Source organism: Cupressus sempervirens, chromosome 5, assembly GCF_028749045.1.
Source record: "Cupressus sempervirens isolate cs-2001-9-10 chromosome 5, ASM2874904v1, whole genome shotgun sequence".
Classification (NCBI taxonomy): Eukaryota; Viridiplantae; Streptophyta; class Pinopsida; order Cupressales; family Cupressaceae; genus Cupressus; species Cupressus sempervirens.
This window is the reverse complement of record NC_143122.1, coordinates 468,413,105-468,437,909: the sequence shown is the minus strand read 5'-3', so window position 1 is coordinate 468,437,909 and position 24,805 is coordinate 468,413,105. Positions and strand designations below refer to the sequence as shown.

Sequence of the window (24,805 nt, the reverse complement as noted above, 5' to 3'; positions counted from 1 at the left end):
GTATTCTCATACACTTCAGAATACACTTTTTCTTTCTTTACTAAAGTAACCCCTGCTTAATATAAACTTTTTCTTTTTTACTAAAGTAACCACTGCTTAATATAAACTTTGAAAACGAGGGATTGAAACAAGTTATTGGAAGAGGTGATTGGAATCTATAAATTAATCTTTGCTATTTGTCTCAATTTTTCTTAAATTTAACTACAAAATTTATTATTAACAATTATATTTAAATATATTTTTTAATAGTTGTGAGCCAAAGCATTGGGACCTGACCATAGAAATGTATTGGATTACTATGGAGCAAATAAGGATTACACTCTTCAACGCAAGCAAACGATCAATAAGTACAAATGCTCCTTTCAAAAAAATTCATCAAGTTGCATGTACATAAACGGGACTATAACGCACTTCGGCAAAATCAAAACATTTAAACAGTAGAGGAACAGTAGAGCCCAAAATGGGTATCAGCCACCTGGTCAATGGTAAAGCCGCAATGATAAGAAAGCTCCCACTCACAACGAACTGCCTCAGCAGTTGAGGGGAACTTTCTCATAAGTATAATGTCAGCAAAAATGAATAGGCTTCTTTGCAGAAGACATCTCCGTTCAAACCTTCTGTCGCTTCGTACGTATTTTCAAAATGAATTGACCTTGATCTGAGTAAAAGATTGAAAGAAGTTCAGTCGAGAGAAGAAAATTTTAGTTATACAGCGAGGGACTGCAAGAAATATAAAAAACACAAACTTTGGACCCCAAATATACAGTTACATGTGTACCGAACAAAACATAATACAAGTCATTTACAAGGGGTTGAATATGCAATCCTACAACAGATCATCAATAAAATACATGTAAATACACGTCCATATTGACACTATTTAAAGCTTTAAAAAATACGATCATGAACAGAAGATTCATTCTCTACCTCGAGAAAAGCCCGTGATTGGACCTGCGAGTCCTCAATACATTCTCCCTGTACATTCTGAAGACCCACAATAGCAAAATTTCTTTTTAATGTTCCCATTCTGATCATACACCTGATCCACAGTATAGTTGTAATGATAGAAAAGCTCCCGCATTGGCGGAATGTTCTCTGCAGCGAAAAACATAATGTGGGGTAACCTTCTATCATCATGGTCATAAAGCACATTCTGTGCATATATATTTGGAGAACAGCTGTGGTTGATGAATCTCCCAACACTTCCATACTTCGCTGCATCAATGGTAAAGCCCACATCTTCCACCAAATCACACTTAGCTGCATCGATGGAAGCTCCAGCATCTTCCACCTTATCGCAAACTGTACTACACTCCAATTCATGCACAAAACTAGAAAGTTCAGCCCAACGAGATTGATCTTTCTTGCTATTCCTTCCTATATCAAAGAGATACTCGTCACTATCTATCCTCTTCTCAGCTTCTGTATCTGAAAGAAGCTCGCCTGTGTACTCACAGATGAAGCTACCAGAAGATATAGGCTCTGATGATCTGACTCCCCAACCTCTCTTATCAGTTTTAAACACCTCAAGCGGAAATTGAATACCGTGTTGACTTACTCTATTATAGCAATTTGGAGGGCAATTACAAGATGGACCACATTCATATACAATTGGCTTAGCAAATACAATAGCACCATCATAGTTGAATGGAAATTGCCCACCATTTTTCAAAGCACAAAGGCATTTTGTGCGGTCTGTGCATCCATTTCTACAATCACAACCCCTTTGAGGCAGAGGCTGACAGCAACTTGAGTAAAGAACTTTAGTTGTGTAAACAAACGGTGGTGGACCATTTTCCTCATCCCTGGTATTTACAACACAAATGGCTCTGCTCTCTTTGCCTTCTGAAATGTCCTTGACACAAAGACCGCCTTGAATTGCATACTGTGATGGCTTTCCAACAAATTGTACTAACTCAAATCCCAGCTTTGGCTGACCTAATTGTCTTCTTAGAAGGAATTTAAATACAGAGTATCCAGATGCTCCTCTATCACACCAACATTTCTCCACATCATAAAGTCCATCATAAGTATATAACACACTTAGTTTGTTCTTTCCACTTTCTCTGCTTCCTTCATTTCCAGAATGCTTTTGCTTTATGCCTCGAATTACTCGTACAGGAATTTTCAGCTCTATGCTGTTCTTCAGAGCCAAATTCCCACGTTCAAGTTTCTGATCCTCACTTTGTTTTCTGTCTCCATAGTAGTTGTTTCCACCCTGTCCTGTGTATATCAATACATCCCCACTGTCAAGATCATCTTCGTAGCCTCCTGATGCCACAATGCTTGTAGCCACCTGCACCTTTCCTTGCTTCAAGAAGTCAATTCCAGCCTGTATCTGGCGATGAAGACCCACAATACAAAGCTCAACCCTATAATGGAACTGGTCTCCAACTTCCAATCCTGGGACCACACCCACAATTTGTTTTCCTGTGTTGACATACAAGTTTTTCTCCTTCAGAATCTTGGCAGCTCTTAGATCTGCACGAAAACGAGTTCCATTTTGAGAAGAGTTCTTGACATCAGCTTCCTCGTCATGTAACAGTTTTCTGCAAAGAACCTGAAATAATCGCAAGGTTTCTCTGACCTTTCCACGTGTTGGTGGATTTTGATCTGAATGATCTGCACTTCCCACAGATTTTAACAGAGAAATTTTAGGGACCACAACCGTCTTCAAAGAAAGCTTGAGAGGCTTCCTTGCAACCTTATTAAATGAATTCACTCCATTCCTTCCAACTGTAGACAAACTTGGCACAGTAAATCTTCTAAACTTGTAGGTGTCATCCCTTTTCATTATTGTTAACTGATTGACATCCCTTCTTTTGGTGGCCACCTTGTAAGTTTGAAAGCTCTCGTATTGGACTTGGGAACATTGACTGAGATGGTGTGATTCTTTGGAGACTTGTCCAGATGCTGGCAATTTTTCTATTTCACTTTTACCACACTTCTCTTGCTTTAGTAATGCTGTCCTCCTCTTTCTGGGATGATAGATTTTGTCAAGCATTACTCTCTGACTGTCAAATTCAACTCCTGAAGTATGAGACTCTCTTTTGATAGAAGGTGCAGCAACATATTTATGGCACTCCTCGTTGGTGATTAGAGGGGCATTTCTCCCACAACCAATGGGAAAGTCTCGATAAGCAGAGACAGGCCGGGTGGGACATTTCACCACATGGACTAAACTTTTGGGAGAGCAAGTCGGGTTTTGAAGAGATGAAGATGCATTTTGAAATTCAAGAGAAGATGATGGAGATACCGGTGACCTGATATTGCTACTCTTTTGAAAATCTGAATTTTCACAAGGAAAATTTGCAAGTGGAGATGCATTACGCCCACAACCAGGAGGAAAATCACGTCTTGCAGATGGCTTTGCCTTCTTAAGCTTAGAAACATGATATTCATTTATGGCATAAATACCAGCAGTATCACAGTGCGAGTAATCAAATCCCCCAGAACTGTCATATGAGTTAAACTGAGCTTGTTTCTCAAAAGCTACTTCATGGTCTACCAATGGTGAATATGCTCCTTCCATCACTTCAGGTCATCCAGAACATACATAACCTATAATGATTCCTGTGAACATGGTAAGCAACAGTTCAACTAACAATAGAGATGCAAATAACTCTAGTATCAAGATAAAATTGTGATAAGATGACCAAAAAAGTCAATGATTTGCAAGAACAAACGAATTAAGGATAACCGATAGCTTATTGAAATTATACAGTCAAATATGAGCCAACTATCATAAGCTTTAGTAACAGTCCATCAAACATCTGTGCAAGTAAATGGAGCTTCTTTCTTAGTACTACTTTGGCGACTGACCTTCTAAAGCAAAGTGAAACTCAGTCATGTTCGGAAAGACACTAAAACCAAAATCCTCAAAAAAACACACATAAGAATTAAACACTACAACTAAAACAAACTTGTGTAGGGACTACAGAGTCTATACAAACACAAGCAGCATGGCTACTACAGATAGTAAAATCAATGGGAACACACGCACATCCAAAATGTATGATCATACAAACAAATCCAAAATCTGGAAGGAACACTTCTCTTAAAGATGTTGAACTATCATACATGGATATTAAGATGTATAAAAACAAAGAAGACTGGTTTGAAAGGTATCAGAATGCATATAACAGAGTACATCTCTAAGCCATGTTTCTAATGTTCAAGAACAGGCTCAATCGAAATCCAAATGAAAAACTTATGACCTTCTGAAAATCAAAACAACCATGCAACAGCCAAATAAATGTCAAATTTAAGGAAAATAAATATTTTTCTAAACACAATTTTTTATGTGGACATAATGAACCCTTGCTATTTGTTTACAAATTTTCTAGATCTGTGGGTAAATTTATGAAATTTGACCATACATGTCCCACTAGCTAATTTCTCCTAAACTGATATTGAGAATTTCCCTCCCACTCTGATTCCATTAAGAACTCAATAAACATAGGTGATAGGAATAAAGTAATGATTCTCAACTCAAATCATTGAAACAGATTCCAGTAAAAACCCAAGGTTAACCACAACTACCTGCCACTGAGCAAGTGTCCCTTATGCAGCAGAATCAGAAAGCTTAATTTGGTCAAAAATGCTGGTCAGCACCTGTCAAAACCAGGTCAAACCACCGAATAGCTGATAATAAAAAAAAAAGCAAGAACTACAAGTAAAATGCATCACAACGAAAAATGAGCCCAGGTTTTCCAAATGATAGTGTTTTCTGTCTTATAAATCCCCTAATAATCGTTTGAGTCCTTTTTTAAATTTAAACTCATGCAATTGAACTCCACTAGTACTTTCAGTTTGCAAGCTGCTACTGTGTAAGCATAATACTACCATGACTTAATTACTGAAATGAATAAATCCAAATGAAGAGAAGAATGCAAATAGATTCAGTAGTGCCCTTCTGCCAAAACTTTTGTATGTATATAATTTTATAAAACATACGAAAAGATTGAAGAGAGCTCTTTGGTATTAAAAAAATTGAATAAAGAAATGATTAAACTGATGGATTGAATAGATGAACTCGTGAATAGTGCCCACTATTCATACGACATTCCTAGACAGGAAAACTTGAAAAGTGAATAAGCCAATCCAATAAAGGCACATATCCATATAATATGATGTTTAAAGTTAGACATGTAGCAAACTCACTTGTGTAAGAACCTATCTAAGGTACAAGATACCAAAATAAGAAAAAGGTAGTCCAAAGGTTTAATACATGTTTGTAAGTCAATGTGGCTCATAAAAAAAAAATCACAAGTGGAGATTAAAATCTTCAAAAAATTTATGTGGGTGTGAAAGGATCAGATTGTCTACATATTTTAAGTATAACAGTCATGAAAACTTGCCATCATGAAAACTTACAATCAATGCAAAACATAAAACATGAAATAAGAACTTTACACAAACTGATATCCCATGCAAAATCTCTAAATCAAGGCTAGGATTTGGGAGAATTTTGATTGCAAGAAAGAAAATTTGACGTTGACATCAGCAATGAAAGTTCTAAGTGGTACTGACTATTTCCCTGGTTTTCATACTCCTTAATTGGATTAACAGTTGATCGGTTATGCTAATAACAGTTTGAACTTCAGACTCCTGTAGATGCTATTTTGAAAACTTTTGATATTACCAAGTGCTTTGTTGACTATAAAACAGTCCAAATGTGGTTTAAAATGCTATCCTTTAAAATTTAAGAATAGTACAATGAGCTCTCCTAATTTTACAAATATAATGTAGCTGCAAACAAACATATACATTATCAAAATTTCAGTTCTCCCCAGAGAAAACTTGGGAGTGAATACTTCAATGTAATTTTCGCAGTTTATGAAAAACTCCATCAAAGCAGAATCCCACAGTACATATTCTTGAAGTTCCTCATTGACATTTGAGGCTACCCAGGAATCTTTTCCATTTATGTTTCTAGTAATAAATCTTAGTTTCAAAGTGCATGGTTATTTAATACAACTCATCTCAACTAGTTCACTAACAATGATGACTCTCCACTAACTTTTGGAATAGGCCTTTTTCTCTGATATTGCAGGCCTCTATGCACATCCAGTGTTCAAATTCTACGAAAAATTTATTCATCTCTAGCCTTAACTAGATGTGAAATAAAGTAGCTTTGATGGCAGATTACAAATAAAAAACGACAAAAAGATCCTTGTGATATGTACTCCAACAAGAAATGAAAGCAAAATAGAAACCAAAGAAAACACTCCAATATTTACAAGACCTTCAGTGCTTAGGCAAAGGTGGAGAAATTTGTCATTTCCCTAACAAGTGAAGAATTAAATTAAGCTTGCTTTCTTTTCATATGAAACTTACAAATAACACTATCAACATAGAGGGCAGCCTAACAAAAATTCCACACTGAAGGTATAGGCTGTTATCCTTTTTAGAGTTATGGAATTAAAAATCCACTGAGTTCCAAAACAGAAGTAACATTCCATTCCAAATCATGCATTCTACTAAGAGTATGGTAATGTTCTTGTGTAGGAACTCAATAAAGAAATATTTCCCTAGAAATCAGATAGGCTAAGGCTAATAGTCAATTTGTAGTTCTTCCCCTCTTAAATTAATTTACCATATTCCCCGGTGTTGTACTAAGTTTCTGACTGTGGTGATTTTGTTGTTTGTGTTGGTTTTCTTTAGATGTATGATATTTATGTAATTTTTAATCTCGCAATTGGGATTATACACAATAGTCGTCCTTTGAAGTGTTGGCAAAGATATTAACACGTGTGAATGATGACATAATCTCGATTTGAAAGATTCTAGAAAAATCTGTTTAGTTTGAATCTATATTTTGAAATTGACAGGAATGACATTTCTGATGAATGAGTCAATCTAGAGGTTATGGTAGCATAAGCTTCATCATCAGTGACCATGACTGGGACAGTCCCATGCAGAAGGTTCCCAGTCTGATATTTTGTGTGTAAGTTTGACCATGAATTATTAAAATATTCAACAACAAAATCTTGGAACCTTAACCTATTAAAAAGAAACCAGTTATTTTTATTTGTGAACTTTCTGCAAGCAGAAGACCTACATGTTCCATAAGAGAATTCAGTCAAAAATTACCAAATAGCACATGGTGTGATCACGTTTACAGGAATTCTGATCCATGAACTAGGATTGACATTCTCTATGAATGAAAGAAAATACAATTGTAAACTTTCCAAGTGTATATTACAACAAATAAAACAATGCACAATTAAGAAGACAAAAGATTTAAAGTTTGAGAAACCCACATTTGAGAAAATTTCCACAAAATGTAAGCTACAACTCACTCAAACAATTTAAAATATTTAAGCTACAACACATCTATCACTCATGAGTTACCCAATTCATGGATACCCCATGGATCAGAATTCCTGTAGACATGATCACACCATGCGCTATTTGGTAATTTCTTATTGAATTCTCTTGTGGAACATGTAGGTTTTCTGCTTGCAAAAAGTTCACAACTAAAAATAAGAACTGGTTTCTCTTTGATAGGTTAAGGTTCCAAGATTTCATTGTTGAATATTTTTAATAATTCATGGTAAAACTAATACATTAAATTTGGTCAAAGTGTAAGCTAAAAATCACTTAAAAAATTAAAAACAACAAATTCAATGGTAAATACAATCTGAGGCCTCTCAGGCACATAACCAGCCTGAAAAAAAAAACTGGTCCCTATGATCACTCATGAGTTCTCTAACTTCCTCCATCTCATTTCATCTAGCCCCCTTCATGTCTTAACCTAGGTACTTCTTGCCTTCACAAATTACAAGAGAAGTGTGACTTTCATCTCATCTTAGAAATGGAATGGACAAAATGTACCTTTTCATCCCCTCTTGATGGAAAAGACAAAATGGGACAGTACTTTTTATCTAAATGTATTTCTTGTCCTCCATTTCCTAAAAGCCACAACTTTTGCATACAAACTCAAAACAAGGTGTTGTACTACCCTTTAAAATTGCATAACTTTTTAGAGAAGAAAGTATACAACAATATTTTTATTTTAATAAGATATAGGAATTGCTCCTGTAACACAAAGGTCCTTAGAGCTGTGTTAATCTTGCAACAGAGTTGCAAATCATCTAGATCCATTTTCAGATCAAATTATGTTACAATAATAAGTAGGCGACTAGCATACCATCTCAGAACAAATTTCACTATAGCTTTCATATAATATCCTAGAACTTGCAAGATTAAAGAAAATCTTAATTGACCATAACCATAAAATGAACCTTACCTTGCCCCCACTATAGTAGCAACAAGGGGTCGCTGGAGAGTTGGGCAGCTACCACTTAAGTGTAAAGGATCATGTTGTCCATTAAAAAGATCTTTTACTTTTGAGGTTGTCAGCAGCACTAACTGAGAAACATTATAAGCTTCTCCATCCACAGGACCATCATATTGCTGTTGAGTAAGATTTCACCTCATTCCTCTCTTTTATAGGTGGTCTAAGAAGATGAAAGATATCAATCATGGTCACATGGTTTTCTGTCATGAAAAATATACTGGAAGCACAAGAAAAAGGACAAAGCAAGGAAATTTAAAATGAAACTGATACTGGTTGGAAGGTGATAGAGGACCGAAGCTCCAAGGAACTAAGAAATTCGCCTATAAATCTACTGTCAAATTCGAGATGTGGCTAGATAGTCATTCGCTGGCAGCCCACTGAAGTTGTGGATTCATACTATCTTAAGAATGTTGATAAGATTGAATATTATAAAATATGAATGCTGCAGAATATTTCTATTCTCTCCATCAGAATTGAGGACTTAAGTGGAAATTTGGACAGAAAAAATAACGATAGAAGCCTAAATCACCTCCCCTCTTCGGTGGCTACTTTCATTGCTGGTCAATCATACCTGAGTGGATTTGATCGTGCTAATAGTAAAGGTAATTAGCTTTTATCACCAAGATGGTAAAAATCCAATTTTCTTGTTAATTAAATTGCCAGCATAGCCTTATATGTGCACTCAGAGCACCAACATATCAGTATCAGAAATAAATTTGGTAACTCTGTAATCATTACTGACTGAGTTTGCAGAGGAGCAAAAACTTAAAACTATCCAACTTGACCACGTCCTTCTGTGATCTTGTGAACACCATTTATTTGTTTACGACAGTTCGGTTATGGTGGCTTTGTTGGGGGAGCAAGTTACTTTGATTCCAAGCACCAGTGGTTTGTTTGTTCTTGGGATGTGATACCATTCCATCCACCACCTTGTTTAGTGTGTATATATATAATTTTATATATATATATATATATATATATATATATATATATATATATATATATATATATATATATATATATATATATAGAAAGAGAGAGAGAGAGAGAGAGAGAGAGATCTATTTCATCAAATTTGTTATTTTATCTACCTTGCGAAATCGTTAGATAAGTTATTGCCTCTGGAAGAAGCACTGGCTTCCATATAGTGACTATGGCAAAGTTGATTATAGATGTTTCTTTACTCCCGTTGGATCAATGATAAGTCAGGGATTAATTTTGTGTTATGTCCACAATAAAAAATATTTGTTCCCTCCTCCTTTTGCAAGCAATGATATGCCACCTCAGCAAAGAAATCTTGTTTATCTCCGCCTTCACTTTCAATTCCTTGCAATTGATGTTACAAAGGAATGAAAAAGCCTAATGTTCGTTCGAATAATTTAGTGCTGAGTAGTCATTATTTGTTCCATTTCACAAGTGAAAGTGTGGTAGGGCAGGGGGATCTAACTCTGCTCACTATGAAACATCTTAATATGTCAGTTTCTATTGGGTGATTTTCCCCAATATTCATTAAGTTATCGGACAACATAGTAAATAATCAATAACAATAAATTTTAAAATGAGATAGGAGAAGCCAGAGTTCATAATGCTGAAAACTAAACTTTATTTTCAGAATTAAGGGTCACTTCACAATAGATGGTGGCTATTGTGGCATCACAGTCTAAGGATACAAATGTTGCATATACTAAGTATCTTATTTGGGGCTACGGAGGAAAAAAATACTGTTGAGAAGGATCTACGAGCTCTTTAGTAGAATAACTTAGAATGCATTAGAGCTGATCTGAAAACACCAAACAAATCATATGAAGGATGGGATAAAGGTGAAAAAGTATTGTTTCCTGATGAACGACACCAAGGAGCAAAAGCTCTATCTTATGCACGAATCACAAGCCAAAAAATACAGGATAGGGTAGCAAGCAGGCTTGCAAAAGAAGGGAGACATGCTGCAAAGACATAATAGCTAGAAGATCAATTCTGGAGCTGGGGGAGAGTGCAAAAGGAGTTGAAGCATTATTGTGAAATGGGACTTATTAGAATTTGGAAGAGTTCACTGTGGCTGTCTCTAGAGCTTAACAATTGGATTGGAATAAAGTTAAACTCCGCGTACTTTTCTGGTAGCTCCTGAGTTTATTCACCCCTTTGTGTAAGTTTTTAGTTTTCTGTGAGGTTGATTTTGATTCCTTCCACACCAGCAATAAGCTATTACAGGAAGTACCTTGGTTTTACCATTCTGCTGCTTTGATTATGAAAACCTGGTTTCCAAGCCTCAATCCATTTACTCAAAACTTTAGGGTTACTGCATTATGGTTAAGGCTTCCAAATATTCTCTATTTTTTGGATGCGTTAAACTCAGGAAAATATAGGACGTGCTTTGAGTAGATTGACTGCATTATCTCCAGATACCCTTCGGCATAAATTAATAACCTCTGCAAGATTTCTTATAGAAAGGATCTGTCCAAAGAAATTTGTTTGAAAGTAGACAAGGAAAATTGGGAACCATTGATTTCGAAAATATATTTTAATGTTATTGGAACTGCTTTCAGATAAGACAACGATGCTAAATGTAAGAACACAAAGCAATATTCTAAGTGAGCTGTATGGTGGAAAATGGTTGTCTTTAGCGTCAGGAGGCCCACATGTTAAGGTATCTGAATTTGAGAAAAAATCAATTCGTTGAAAAACAAAGAATGCCGCAAGAGAAAAATCCCCCATAAGAATTAAGGATTCATCCTTTTACAGCCAATACGAGAGACGAATTAGGGTTAGGGATTTCGGAATCGCCATATGAGACTACAAAAGAATGTGCAGAGTTGCAAGACACCTTAGAACATGATCCTCTTTTGAGTTCACTTTAAAAGTAAGGTGAGAGAAGTGGAGGAAAGGGGGTCTCACAGCTGCCCAATATAACAGTGAATGGAAGGTCGTAAAAAGTCAGACGGAGAAGAAAAAAGAATGTTTCTCTGAATGTTAACACAGGTCACGTGGCAAACAGAAAAAAGTAGGTAGGACGTTCAAAAATTAATGTGTCTTCTATGCTTTCTGTGCAGATTATGTTAGCTTATGGAAGATTATGTTAGCTTACAGTTATATATTTTGGGTCGATTGCTGTACTATCTTATCTGAAAAATAATAATTAACTGCTGTATAACCTCATCACGAACATTTGCCATCTGAGATTATGCTCCTTTCGGAAAAGAAAATTCAGCATAAATTAATAAAAAACAAACGAAAAAAATGCTAAGCCAAGATGTGAAATCAATATTATAAAAAAAAAAGCTAAGCGAAGATGTGGAAAGTTTTATAGTACTGCATAGAATACAAACAGTGATGGTGCAGGGCAAATACAAACAATAAAGGGTTCCAGGCACTTAAAATACACGAATGGCAGAAATTGTGTTCCAGCATTAAGCATACCGTGCAAGTAAGGACTACGTCTTCAAGTTGGCGGGACTTCATCAAAAACAGGATGGTAACAACAGAGAAAACGAGTTATTAAACCGCTGCTCTTCATTTTACAATGGAAGAAACGAACAACGTAACGGAATTGCAGCTTTGAACTTAAAGCAATATTGCAAAGAAATTTCGATCCTCAAAATTTTTATGATTCAACTAAATTCCAGGTTAAATAAATAAATAAAATTAGGAGAAGATGCGAAAACTTCCGTAGTAAAACCTTTGTGACAGACGAACAGGGTGTAAAGGGAAATAAGAACAGTAGGGTTACAAACATATGAAATCCAAGAACAGCTGTTCTTCGGGCATTACGCAAATCATACACTCACGACCAAAATAAGTACCAAAGCAAGCCTGTCGCCCTTAAATTGTGCCTTATGAGCCCAAACAATGAAAGTGACACCAGAGCAAACTACTATAAACCGCTCAATTTGCAGTCCGGAAAGCCTTCGCCGGGTTTTATCATTCAATTTGCAGTCCAGTAGCTACTTGAAATGAAAGAAACGAACAACGTAACGCCATTGCAACAGCTTTAAGACAAAACTGAAGTTAAGTTCCAAGAAATATTGGCAAGTTACCTTGTTCAAAGTTAGCTGGAAAGAAGACTCCAACAATGCCTATCGTTTCCTCTGCTGCCTCAAACAATTCCAAGGAAGCTAGCTAAATACGTTAAAGAAAGATCAAGCGTAAAGAAGCCGTTCGACTTCAGACCAACTGCATTCTCACTTAATTGCCTGTTTTTTGTCACAAAGAAAGTCCTTCACACTCGAAATCATTACAAACTTTTCTGGGTAAGGTCCAAATTTGCACGGCAGGCCGTTTCTTCGGAAGTTACCACGTACAACACCTCAAAAAATTTCCACAGAAACATCCAAAACATCTTAAAGAAGAAATTGTTTATATTTGGATATGTTCTTGAAAAATGAAGGTGGTAACAGCTGTTGAATTTAGACTTTGCAGGCTTCCAATACCAATTTTAGTAGGTACTTGATCGATGCAATGCATTCAATCCCTGTTTGAGTTTGAAGCTTCAATTCTCAGGATGCTCATCGTAAATTGATGGAAAACTGTGCAAGGATGTTTCACGTCGAAATGGCGCGAGAGCCAAAAAGGAAAACTTTAGCACAGTACAGCATTAGATTCAACATTAAAAATCAAGATCTTCCTTGTGTCATCATATGATCCCCTCACAGACACACGGCAGTGGAATGAATTTTGTTGGTGAAGAGATTGAAATCAGTTGTGTACAACAAATTGGCGTACATACTCGTGTCGCCTGAAAAATGGAGCCGTCAGCTTTCCCGGTGTTCGGTAACCGGCGTTGGTTATATTTCTCATTACCCAAAAAGATATTAAAAATATTTGGTGGAATAAACAGATTATATATAATTTTCAATTTGTTGTTATTTTAGCTTATGGAAATTAATAACAACAATAATCAAATTTAATTATAAAGATGAAGAAAGTGCCAAGATGTTTTTAAATTAGATGCTGTTGTAATATAAAAGATGAAAATAGGGTAACAATATTTTTTTTTAAATTAAGTGTTATACTAAAGATTTTAAAGAAGAGGTAAATTTAATATAGAAAATAATGCAATATAAATAGAATATTATATCTTATTTGAAATTATTTTTATTTCTATTAAAGTAAAATAAAATAAAAGTAATGATATATATGTTAAAATGTAATCTTATTGTAAATTCTTCAAACAAATGTAAATTTAACATAGAAGACAATGCATTTAAACACAATATCTTATCTAAATTAGTATTAATAGTTGAAATAGATTTCTTTAGCTCTAGTTGATTTATAGAAGACAGTGCATTTAAACACAATGTCTCATCTAAATTAGTATTAATAGTTGAAATAGATTATCTTAGCTCTAGTTGATTTGTTCTTTAATTATATGAATGTGTTTGCTTATAATAATAATAAACGACAGAAGATTGAGATTGTCCCTTTATAGAATTTTCATAAGGCAAAGGCCTATATAGATTGTTCATGAACAAATACAAATATTATTTTGAATTTTATTACAAGTATCAAAGTTCAATGAACTAAATGTATAATTCTAATTAGCTAGATAATGAAATCATTCAATTAATTATGTGAGTGTAATTTAACTAATATAGATATCTTAAATAAATCTACCTAAAGAAATGTCGATAGATATCCATTACAAAATAATTATAATTTGATTTACTATATCTAAAATTATTTATATTTCTTTTATCTCCGTTTATTTAGTTTTAACTATTTAAATTTTTTTATTTTAATTATTTTAAAAATAGATGATTTATATCTATAAATCTTATTTCAAACGGTATTTTATGTTCTATTTATTAAATTATTTTAAAAAGTATATTCTATTTATAATAAGATTTAAACTTTTGACATGTAGATGGTTGTCAAATTTAATCTAGAAGAATAAAAGTTAACATTAACACATACCATTGCACTCCTTTATTATGCCATTGTATCGACATTAATTATTGGAGAACCCTGACGTAGAAGGATAAATAGTTTAAAATAAATATTAAATTAATAATTTGATTAGATCAAATTAATAATTTGATTAGTTAATTTTGGTCTAGGAAAAATATGTTGCAAGGTGATAGATGAATCAAATTAAATATATGAAAAGTGGGTCCAATGATTTCCGTTTGTCTAGGCAGGTATATAATTCCTTAAAAGAGGCTCAAATAAGTTGTGTACAGAAAGCCGTACACATTGTGACTCGTGCCCCCACAAACATGGACTCCCTGAGCTTTACCGGCACTTGGTAACCGACGTTAATTATATTCTGCATTATTTCATGAATAATTGGACTCTATATATTATATATTATATATTATTTATATTTTAGTCACTATTCTATTGCTAGTATAATTAGAATGTATGTTTTATTAGTTCCTGCCTATGGGCAGGAATACTACGCATTCGTGGAGGTGCTATTAGTGTTGTTATTTTCATCAATGGCATAAATGTATTTTTTCGTTTCTTAAAGCTATTTTGATGTTTATTTTCAGCAAGCATTTTCCAAACATTTATTATTACTGTTTATCTCACGTTTTATTGGCTGTACTTAATTTAAGTAAGGAGAAAATGGTTTCTTTGCAAACCAAAATCGGGTGAAAAGTGTCACAATAAATTGCGCTGAACATATCAATGCATAACTATCTCACTTTGAATTCTGCATTAATGTTAGTTGTTCAGATTTAATTAAATGCTCATAAATGCTCGTGTGCTTATCTTCCACCGACGTCCTCAGCCTTTATCTTGACTTTTTACATTTTTCAAACATCTTTTTTTTTGTGGTCAGTTGATTTTTTGCATTTCTGTTTGTTTCTTTCTCTGCACTCAGACAAAGCAAGCAAATTTGTCTTTTGGTAGTTGAAAATCTTCACACTCATCTATCCCAACAGTAGACAGGAATCTGATAAACAGCCATGTTCTCAGGTCACTTCTAATTTATGTGTTCAATATTTATTTTTTCGTATTTTCTTTGTGCAGTGAATGTAAATTTATTTGTAGGCTCTAGAAGATTAAAATCCCTATGTATACTAGCTGTCATCTTCACTGGAAAGGAGGGTTTATTTATTTTCCTGTACATATCATAGTCGCAGGCTATGTTCAATATTTTATCATGTCTGCTCTGCCATGTCGAGAATTTTATTTCTTTGTTGTGATTCACTGCTCTATGTTGTACATCTCCAATATTTGCTATTATATCTGAGTTGTCTTTATTTAAAACGAAAAACCCTCTGCTATTGTTGAATAACTTGTAGAATGGTGGTCATGTTTTTTTTTTGTTCTGGGTATTTCACAACAAAAAGGGGACTATAAAATTAGAAAATTAAAATGAACTAATCTCGCGAAAATTGTGACTGCTCTAACGGGCTTGCCTAATTGTTCTCCCCGAAATGGTAACTCATTGAAATACCCATAACAAAACAAAACTACAATATAGTATAGGGGCAAAAAACCCTGAAGCATAGAATAATATAGATTCTTTCCAAACTTCGACACGGTTACTTAACGAGTTGTATGACCCAATTTAGATAGTGAACACCTAAAACACAGAATAGTGTAGATTATTTCTAGGCTCAACATAGTTACTAGAGTAAATGGCTATGGAGGGATCAGGATTTGAACCAGTTATATGTCCCAATTTAGAGTACTGCATAAAATTGTGTGAAACTTCTTGTACTAGTAAATAGCAATTGAGCTTTAACAAGCAGCAATGAAATGTAGTTCACAGTATTCGCCTTTTCCACCACATTAACATTCTCCATGCCGTTAAAAACCCTAACTGACTGTACATAAAGTGCAAGTTGAACCGTCTCTTCATTGGAAGCAAGGCGATCCAAGTGCAGAAGATAATGATTCTGTCACCCTAGATTCGAACCCTGAACGTCGCACAGAAAAAATTCTGTAAAAAGGGCTCGTGAATTCCTTTGAAGCTGCCATAATTAGAATGAAAGAGATGGCAAAACTGGCCAGAAGGGGCAACAACCATTTCCTCTCTGTCGCTAGGAAACCACCATTTTCCACTTGTGGCATTTTTATTGGTTGTTCTAATTTTTGAGAGGAATTTTAGAGACATATCTGCAGACCTGATCTGTATTGGTGGGATACCGTGGTCTAATAATGGACCTGAAATGGCAGATTTTGAAGGAGTTTGGAAAGATGGCAATTGACGCCAAAATTATTATCAACCTGGATGATTATTGACTACTTCAATATTGCATTTCAAAAAATCACTAATAATTTTTTCTGGCATAAAATAACAATTAGAAAAAATCCCTAACAAGTTAAATAGTTGCAAGAGAGAAAAATTCAACTTCTATGAAAATTTATTGATGGCCTATGCCTATTTGTTGAGGATCTTAGATGGATGGTTCTTCATTCGGTCTACGTTCTTCTATTCAGTCCGATAATGCACATATGGATACTTTTTATCCACCTTGGCTATGCTTGCTTTCTTTCATTATATGATCTTATGCTAATAGACGAATGCCTATGCTCCTCCACTCGGTAAACTATCTAACATCGAGTTTTGCATCTGCTATCTTTGAACTATTTTCATAGGAAAACATGCAAAATGTCAAGTGGATAGCTTGTCGCAAGGCACGTGAACCAACTCTTGTAGATTTTATGCTTACGTGTGGATATAGACATAAGGCATGTAATACTTTGCAACAAAATAAGTTTATTAATCACATTATTAATCCACAAACAGAAAAAATGAATATTAAATTTTAGAGTATTTAAAATATTTTCTAATATAATATGATATAATAAACTTTTGATGTATTTTAAATTTTTAAAATAAGTTTTCTTAAATTTCTAATCACAATCAAAATTATTTATAGAGTTTATTATGTTTCAAACATTTTAAATACTTTTATATTTATTATCCATTCAAAATTACTTATAGAATTCATTACATTTTAAAGATTTAAAATAATTTATATTTATTATCTATACAAAATTAAAATCTTATTTACAGTTGAATTATATTCATACTAGAAGTAGGTTACTAATAAATTGAAGTCAATTGTGCTAAAATTAAATTTTTCGATATTTAAAGTGCAAAACATGTATAAATCATATGTAGAAAACATGGCAAATATAATTGAAATAATACATCAAAAAATAAAAAATAAATTCATCACTAATCTTTTGAATAAATATATTTACATATATAATACTATATTAAAGTGTGATTTCTTTTAATATTTTTTGAAAAATAAGTTTCATGTCTAAATAAAAATAAAATATTATTTCAAAGTTTTATTAATATTTTAGTTTTTGCTTATCTAATTTAAAAAATTAGAAAGTGTTCAAGTATATAAAGTTTATGATAAATATGTAATAAAAATTAATATATATGTATTTAGTAGATATTTAATAAAATATATCAAAAAATTGATAGATAATTGGTCAAATTAATTAAATATTATATGTTAAGGTCAAGTACACTCAAAGTGAAGACCCCTCACAAGTCACCATTGTCCTATAACCTCTTCCCTATAAATTATTAAAATATTATCATGTAAGTCAATTTTACTTTACTATAATTGTAGAGATGTCATCAAAAGTTAGATGAAACATCACATTTCTATAACTAATATTTCATATAATTCTTTACAAATGTTGCACCCACATCTAATGATTTCTATGTATATCTTTATCTCTTATCTAAAAATTCATCATCCCCCTCTCTCTCCCAACCACTATTTATTTTGCTTATCCCCTCTCTTCTATATTTTCATCCTTATTTCATCTTGCTTTACAACATGTCTCTTTGATATTTTTTTTTTCAGTTCGATCTGTTCAGCCTTAGATTGCTTGAGTGGGACTAGGAATAGTGTAGCTAATTCAAGAATTTAGATTTGAGCAAATTCCTCCCATATATTATGCCAAGTGGACTTGCTAAGTCCAACATCTTTTTAGGAGTTCTCCCATATTTTGGGCATTCCCTACCCTCATAAGTTTTTACAATACCTAAAATGTCTTCTTGTCCTCTTTATTTAGTCTTATCCACATCCATTGTCTCATTATTTATTTCTAGCTCCTCCTATATTAAGATGTTTTCTATAATATGTGCTTGCCTGATTTGATCTAATTTGAACACACCTTCCTCTATGATCAAATCTTCACTAATTGGGTTTGTGACATCTATTATATTATAAATAGCTTTTATCTCCATTGGAATACTATTTTTCTCTTGATTGGGTGAATCTTTCTCCACTATTTATGCTTTCATAATGTTGTTAACATTGGCTCAAGGGCTTATATTGTCACTCAGAATGTTGTCCTTGGCCTTTTTATCCCATAATGTTTTCCCTTCCCTCATCGTATGGTATTTCTTTAAATCTTCGTTAACTTTCTCTTGAACTTCTATTACTTATTTTATGAGACAAGAGAAGAGATTAATGTTGGCTTCTAACTTTTTGATGACTTTATCTAGATGATCCTCTATATCTTTGTACACCAGTAATTCTTTATCATGTATTATTCTCTCTGCTACCTTGATTTTCTCAATTTCCCTAATGACCTTGCTTTTTTTTCATTTGAAGAGAAGACATAACAATTACTTCAAAACCATCTCCTTTTTCCTACAAATTTGATCATAGTATTGGTGTTGTCTTTTCACATAATGTTTGGGAGATTGAAGCCTATCATTTCTAGAATCTTAATTGGTTTAATAAAGGCTTCAGACCAAACCACTCTATTGTTATCAATAGGACCTAGATAAGTCCTTAGGTTAATATCATATTCCCCAAAACTTTTGGTCAATTTGATCAATTTCTTTTTGCAAAGGGGATTAACCTTTACTAAAATTTTAATTTCTTGTGTCATAAATAGGTTGTTCAAAGTCTATAAATGAGCCCACATAATTGACTATTTATTTTAGGGTATACCATTTAGCAAGTTTCACTGGGATGTGGTTCAGACTAAACCAAGAAGGGAATATTCTACTTTAATATTACAATCATAGTTCTCAGATGAGATATTTTTGGTATGAATAGACAACGCATGAAATAAATTAGATAAGATTGATCAAAGTCACCATACACTATAGTAGAAGTAATTCCTTTAAAATGCAAATTATAACAGAAAGTAGTAGAGATGTTTGTAATGGAAAGCACTAGAAATATGGAGAAGCCTAGACATCATAAAAATTCAAAATGGAAAGTTTGTTTCTTCTCCCTGCAAAGAGATAAACTATACATAAACTGTTCATCATGGAGTGATAGACTGGACCACATGAAAACTATCTGTTGATGCCTAGATTTTTATATAAATAGCACAGAAATTAGGTGTGGATTGTCCTTTACCCACTGCCACCAGCCGTAGGAAGCTTGTGGTTGTGCAATGGCTGATTAAATTAAAATTAAGAAATCTATTTATTCATTTTGGATGATTAAATTAAAATTAAGAAATCTGTTTATTCATTTAACTATTCTTTTGTTGCTTTGAAATCATGGGACCTGTTTCACTGGGATGTGGTCCAATCACTGGGAAGAGGCTTGGTTCATATTGATCACTTCCAAGTAGCTTGAACTTGGTCAACACTATGTGACTCGGTGAATAGTACAAAACTTGACATATATTGAATCAATCAGTTTAAACTGGATGGCTCAGTCAACACTAGATTCACATCACTAACACTTTGAGATTGGTAGACACTAGGGAACATGGTAAACACTAAATAACTTGATTAACACTATGTAACTTGGTTGATATTATGGAGCTCAGTTAAAAATAGAGTTTCCATCACTTGCACTAAACAACTTGGTAACATATATTTGTTGTAATTTTTTCCTTACCATTTTTACTTTACTAATTATTTTATGCTGTAATATTTTTTCATCACATTTACTAGTTTTTTTTTTTTTTCCTTTGAACAGCTTATCACATGCTACTTCATTCTCTCTGAGCATTTTGGTCCAATTAACTAAAGTAGGTAAATTGTTGCAGGCATTGTATCAGCAAAAGCTTCTGCATTCAGGTAAGATTATTAAAGAAAAAGCTATTGTTATTTACTTCCTTCAGTTCTATTTATACATTAATACTATTATAAGGCATATTTTCAGCGTTACATTGTTTTTTCACTAATTCTACTAAAAAAATTAAGGCCACTACTTGAAATTTTAATTCTAGAAAACAGTCAGATGTCCTTCAACATTGACAATGCACTTAGGCAACAAGTATTGTCTAGAATTGCAACATTTACATATAATGTTGGCGACTGTTTATTTGATTCACTACAACTTTTTCTTGGTCCAATGAGTATACATCAACTAACCTCCGCAAAGGAGCTATTCAATACTTTTTGACCAGTCTAGAAAAATAGGAACCAGAAGCGATTAATTCTTACAACCATGAATTGCATCCAGAAATATTCTATGAGTTGCATAGAGTTGAGGATCGTGACACATATTTGCGAAGAATGCAAAAAACTGCAAATCCTAAAATAATTAGCGATGAACTAGGTCTTTGGGGAGATATATTTTGTATACGATGGTTGTCCAAATGGTTGAATATAGGAATATGTGTTTGGTCATCTACAATGGGGAAAAAATACTTGCATTTCAATGAATTTTTAGCAACTAAACCATACTCAATTCTCTTCCATGATGTCAATCCACTTTGTGGCCATTTTGAACCACTGATACAATCAATCACACCAAATTCACAAAACCAACAACAACTACGTTTCTCTCAATTTAAGAAATCAATCAGAAATACTACACAGAACCAACTAACAAAAAATGTAAATATGAGAACTACAACAACAATAGATGAAAGCTATCAACAAACAAACAAAAAACTTGTCTTTGAAGATTTAAAAATAACAACCAAAATAACAATCAACAAAAGGACATTGCAAAACAAAAGACTTCCCTCCAAAAATTAAAAAAGTCTATTCGAAACAATACTGTAGAAAAAGTCTCTAAAAAAAGGAAAAGAACATTATCCCCAATTGATGTATTCAAGAACACAATTAATGACACACCAACACACATGTGTAGTGTTTGTCAAACATTACAGTTCAAGAAACACATTAAAAAATTCCACTTTCAACAAAAGGAGACTTATTGCAATTTAGTCAAATCAAATTCGAAGACATTATCAAATTCTATTTTCCACAAATGTAATGATGCATTAAAGAAATACAAGATTCCTCAATATGTTACGCCACATAACATTCGAATGAACAAGCTAATGTAATATGTGCAAATGCTAACACAATTAGAAGAGCGTCTCGTTTCATTGTGGATTGCATTTGCACAAATTTGGAAACTAGGGCACAAAAGATCTCAACTCGGGTTAACTGGTTCAATAATCAATGTACCTATAGATACTAACGTTACATAAACAGCTTTACCTCTACCAACTACTAGTACAACAATAATTGATGTGTCCTTGAAAAGGAAACTAGAATACAAAAATGCATTTGAAAAGGGAATGGTACGACCAAACATTATTATGCAAGCCCTTCAACAACTAATAAGAAGAACACTTTACCAAATAGAACATGTCAAACTTAATAAAGATTGGAAACAAGCTCTACAAACAGATAATGAGACTAGTGAAAAGAATGCGCTAAATGACATTGAAACTGAATGTGAAAGTGACACTGAGAATGAACCTTGTGAAACTTTGGTACATGGATTCACAGAATCTATTAACATACATAAAGTCCAAGACAAATTACTTGAAATTGCACCTACACAAAACCAATGTCCCATTGGAATATTCAAAGACAAATATGCAGAAGAAATGAATTTTCCAACACTATTTATGGTGATCCACGTGACCATGACATTGACCAAAAACAATCATATCAAAAAATTGCAAAGTGGGAATTGTTGCACTCACAAAGACGTTTTTCATATCACATAACAAATCTTTTCTTCAAAACAATATAAATACTCATACATCAAGTTATGTCCACAATGTGGATCAGAATTCGCAAAGGCCAACTTAAAGGAAGAAAGCTATTAGCAAAAGATGTTAAACACAAACCAAACTTAGAAAAAATACTAAAATCTGATATAGGCTATGTCAACTTCAAAAGAATTCGTATATCTCCAGACTATGCAAATCAATTAAAAAAAGACATCTTTGCTAGGATACGACAACTAGGACCTCCAACATTTTTCCTCACATTTACTAGTGCTGAACAAAATTGGATGGCTCTAATGAACACACTCAAACAACTATACAACAATCATCAATCAACAAAAAAAAAAATATCAAATATGACAGAAGAACTTAATACAAATGAACTAATTTAAAAAGATCCAATAACTTGTGTGCGGTACTATAGACATCGGATAAATGCTCTAAAAAAAATGATACTTTCAGACCACTCTCTTTTTGGAAATGTAGTTGATTTCTTTTCAGTAACAGAATTTCAAAATCGAGGAAACGAACATGATCACTTTCTCATATGGGTGAAAGATGCACCTATCTATGGAAAGAAAAGCAATGAAAGTATTACAAATTTTGTTGATACATATCTTACATGTGAAATAGAAAATTTTGATCCAGATATTGCTATTCTCCACAGACATCATCATATGAAGCAATGCAAAAGATCAAAAATTAAACATTGTAGGCATAACTTCTCATTTCCACCGATAAGAGCAACGACAATACTTGATCCGTTACTTGAAAAAGAAAAAAGCATAAGCTTAATAGCTAACAAAATTCAATACAAACTTGAACTTGGAATGTATGACACATCCTTTACATTTGACAACTTTCTCAACGAAATAGACATAACTGAAGAAAACTACATTCTTGCTTTAAGGTCAACAATCCATAGACCAACAATCTTTCTCTAGAGAAAGCCGTTACAGATTTGGAATAATAGCTTTGGAAAAATGATACCTCCTCTATGGAAAGCCAATACAGATGCACAGTTTATTCTCAATGCATATGCAGCCGCAATGTATTGTAGTTCATACATAGAAAAAGTTGACAAATCTATGACAAATGCTTTCAAAAAAATATGTGATGATTATCAACGAGACAATATAGATGCACTCAAGATGATAGGGAAACTTGGAAATGCTTTGCTAAACCTACAACAAATTTCTGCTCAACAAGCAACTCATTTAGTTTTAGCTCTAGCACTACACTCGAGTTCTAAAAAATGCACGTTTATTGATACACGATCACATAATGATCGTACATTTATATTAAAACCAATTGAACAATTAAAAAAAGAAGAAGACAATTCTAAAAATGTAATGTGCAGATCACTAATTGAATATTACCTACGTCGTGCACAAGCTATTGCTAATCTATGTTTAGCAGAATTTGTATCAAGTTATAAAACAGATGGAAGTAAGCTTGAACCAAAAGCTAAACCAAACATCATTCGTTTCATTAACTTTAACAAACATTTACAGCTAGAGAACTATTGCAGGGAATAATTATTGTTATATGTTCCCTTCATTGTAACTAAAGATACATTTAAACAAAATTATGGCTCATGGGAAAAAGCTTACATGCATAATGAAATTATAATTCATAACAATCGAGCAAAGTTTTCATAAAACACAAATTCAATGTGGGGTGATATTGACAATGTTATTGATGCAATAAATGACAATGAAAAAAATAGAGCCAATACTTGCCAACAACCAATAATTAAAGAACTTGACGAACAATATGACATACATGAAGATATAGAAACCAAACTTCCCAACCAGTTTAAAAGTACAAGTCAAAAATCTTTCAAAATCACACAACTCCCTCAAATAATGAATAACAATGAGTACTATAACTTGAGGAGAAATTTAAATAGAGAACAACAAGCAATCATCAAGGATATTGTAATGAAAAAACTCAAAGGCATAAAAACTCCTTTGCATCTTTTTCTAACTAGAAGAGCTGGAACTGGGAAAACATTTACAACAACAACCATTTTTCAAGCACTTATTCGCATTTACAACAATTCCATTGACAATGATCCAGATAAACCTAAAGGCCTAATAACTACATATACAGGAAAGACAACATATAATATAGGTGGAAGTACATTGCATTCAGCTTTTCACATGCCTTTCAATAAATCAAATTTCATTCCATTGAGTACAGAAACATTAGATAAAATGTCAAAGAACTACAATCAATTACGTGTACTCCTCATAGACGAAATTTCATTGGCAGGTTCCACTTTCCTACATTACATTGACAAACAACTACGTGACATAATGCAATCGTCAACATCATACTTTGGCAATCTAGACACAATTTTCTGTTGCAACTTCTATCAAGCACTTCTGGTGCTTGATTCAGCCATTTTTGACAACAAAACATCAACAACAGAATTAATGCCTTCTACATTTTGGACTGATAATGTAAAATGCTATTCACTAAGCACTACAATGCGTCAAAAAGATGAAAATTTTGTTTCAATTCTAAATAACATACGTCTAGGACAACATACATATGATAATATACACTATCTCAATCAAACTTGTCTTCAACCCCCACCTACTGATCCAACATTCC

The 24,805-nt window shown here is 33.3% G+C and overlaps 2 protein-coding genes across 2 annotated transcripts; one reads left to right on the top strand and one right to left on the bottom strand.

Moving 5' to 3' along the window:
- Nucleotides 1-336: 336 nt before the first annotated feature.
- Nucleotides 337-12,505, bottom strand: LOC149556785 (histone-lysine N-methyltransferase, H3 lysine-9 specific SUVH6-like). The gene is made up of 3 exons (XM_089785916.1): nucleotides 12,337-12,505; nucleotides 928-3,573; nucleotides 337-658 (listed from the first exon to the last, which is right to left on the bottom strand). Exon 2 carries the CDS (start codon nucleotides 3,530-3,532, stop codon nucleotides 962-964), a length of 2,571 nt encoding a protein of 856 aa, XP_089642042.1. The 5' UTR covers nucleotides 3,533-3,573; nucleotides 12,337-12,505; the 3' UTR covers nucleotides 337-658; nucleotides 928-961.
- Nucleotides 12,506-23,166: 10,661 nt separating this feature from the next.
- Nucleotides 23,167-23,721, top strand: LOC149556784 (uncharacterized). Its single transcript, XM_089829983.1, has one exon. It carries the CDS (start codon nucleotides 23,167-23,169, stop codon nucleotides 23,719-23,721), a length of 555 nt encoding a protein of 184 aa, XP_089686109.1.
- Nucleotides 23,722-24,805: the final 1,084 nt, after the last annotated feature.

Bases quoted from the DNA above. Each gene is read 5' to 3' on its own strand.
- LOC149556785 (XM_089785916.1), bottom strand. From the start codon at position 3,532: ATGGAAGGAGCATATTCACCATTGGTAGACCATGAAGTAGCTTTTGAG.
- LOC149556784 (XM_089829983.1), top strand. From the start codon at position 23,167: ATGATACCTCCTCTATGGAAAGCCAATACAGATGCACAGTTTATTCTC.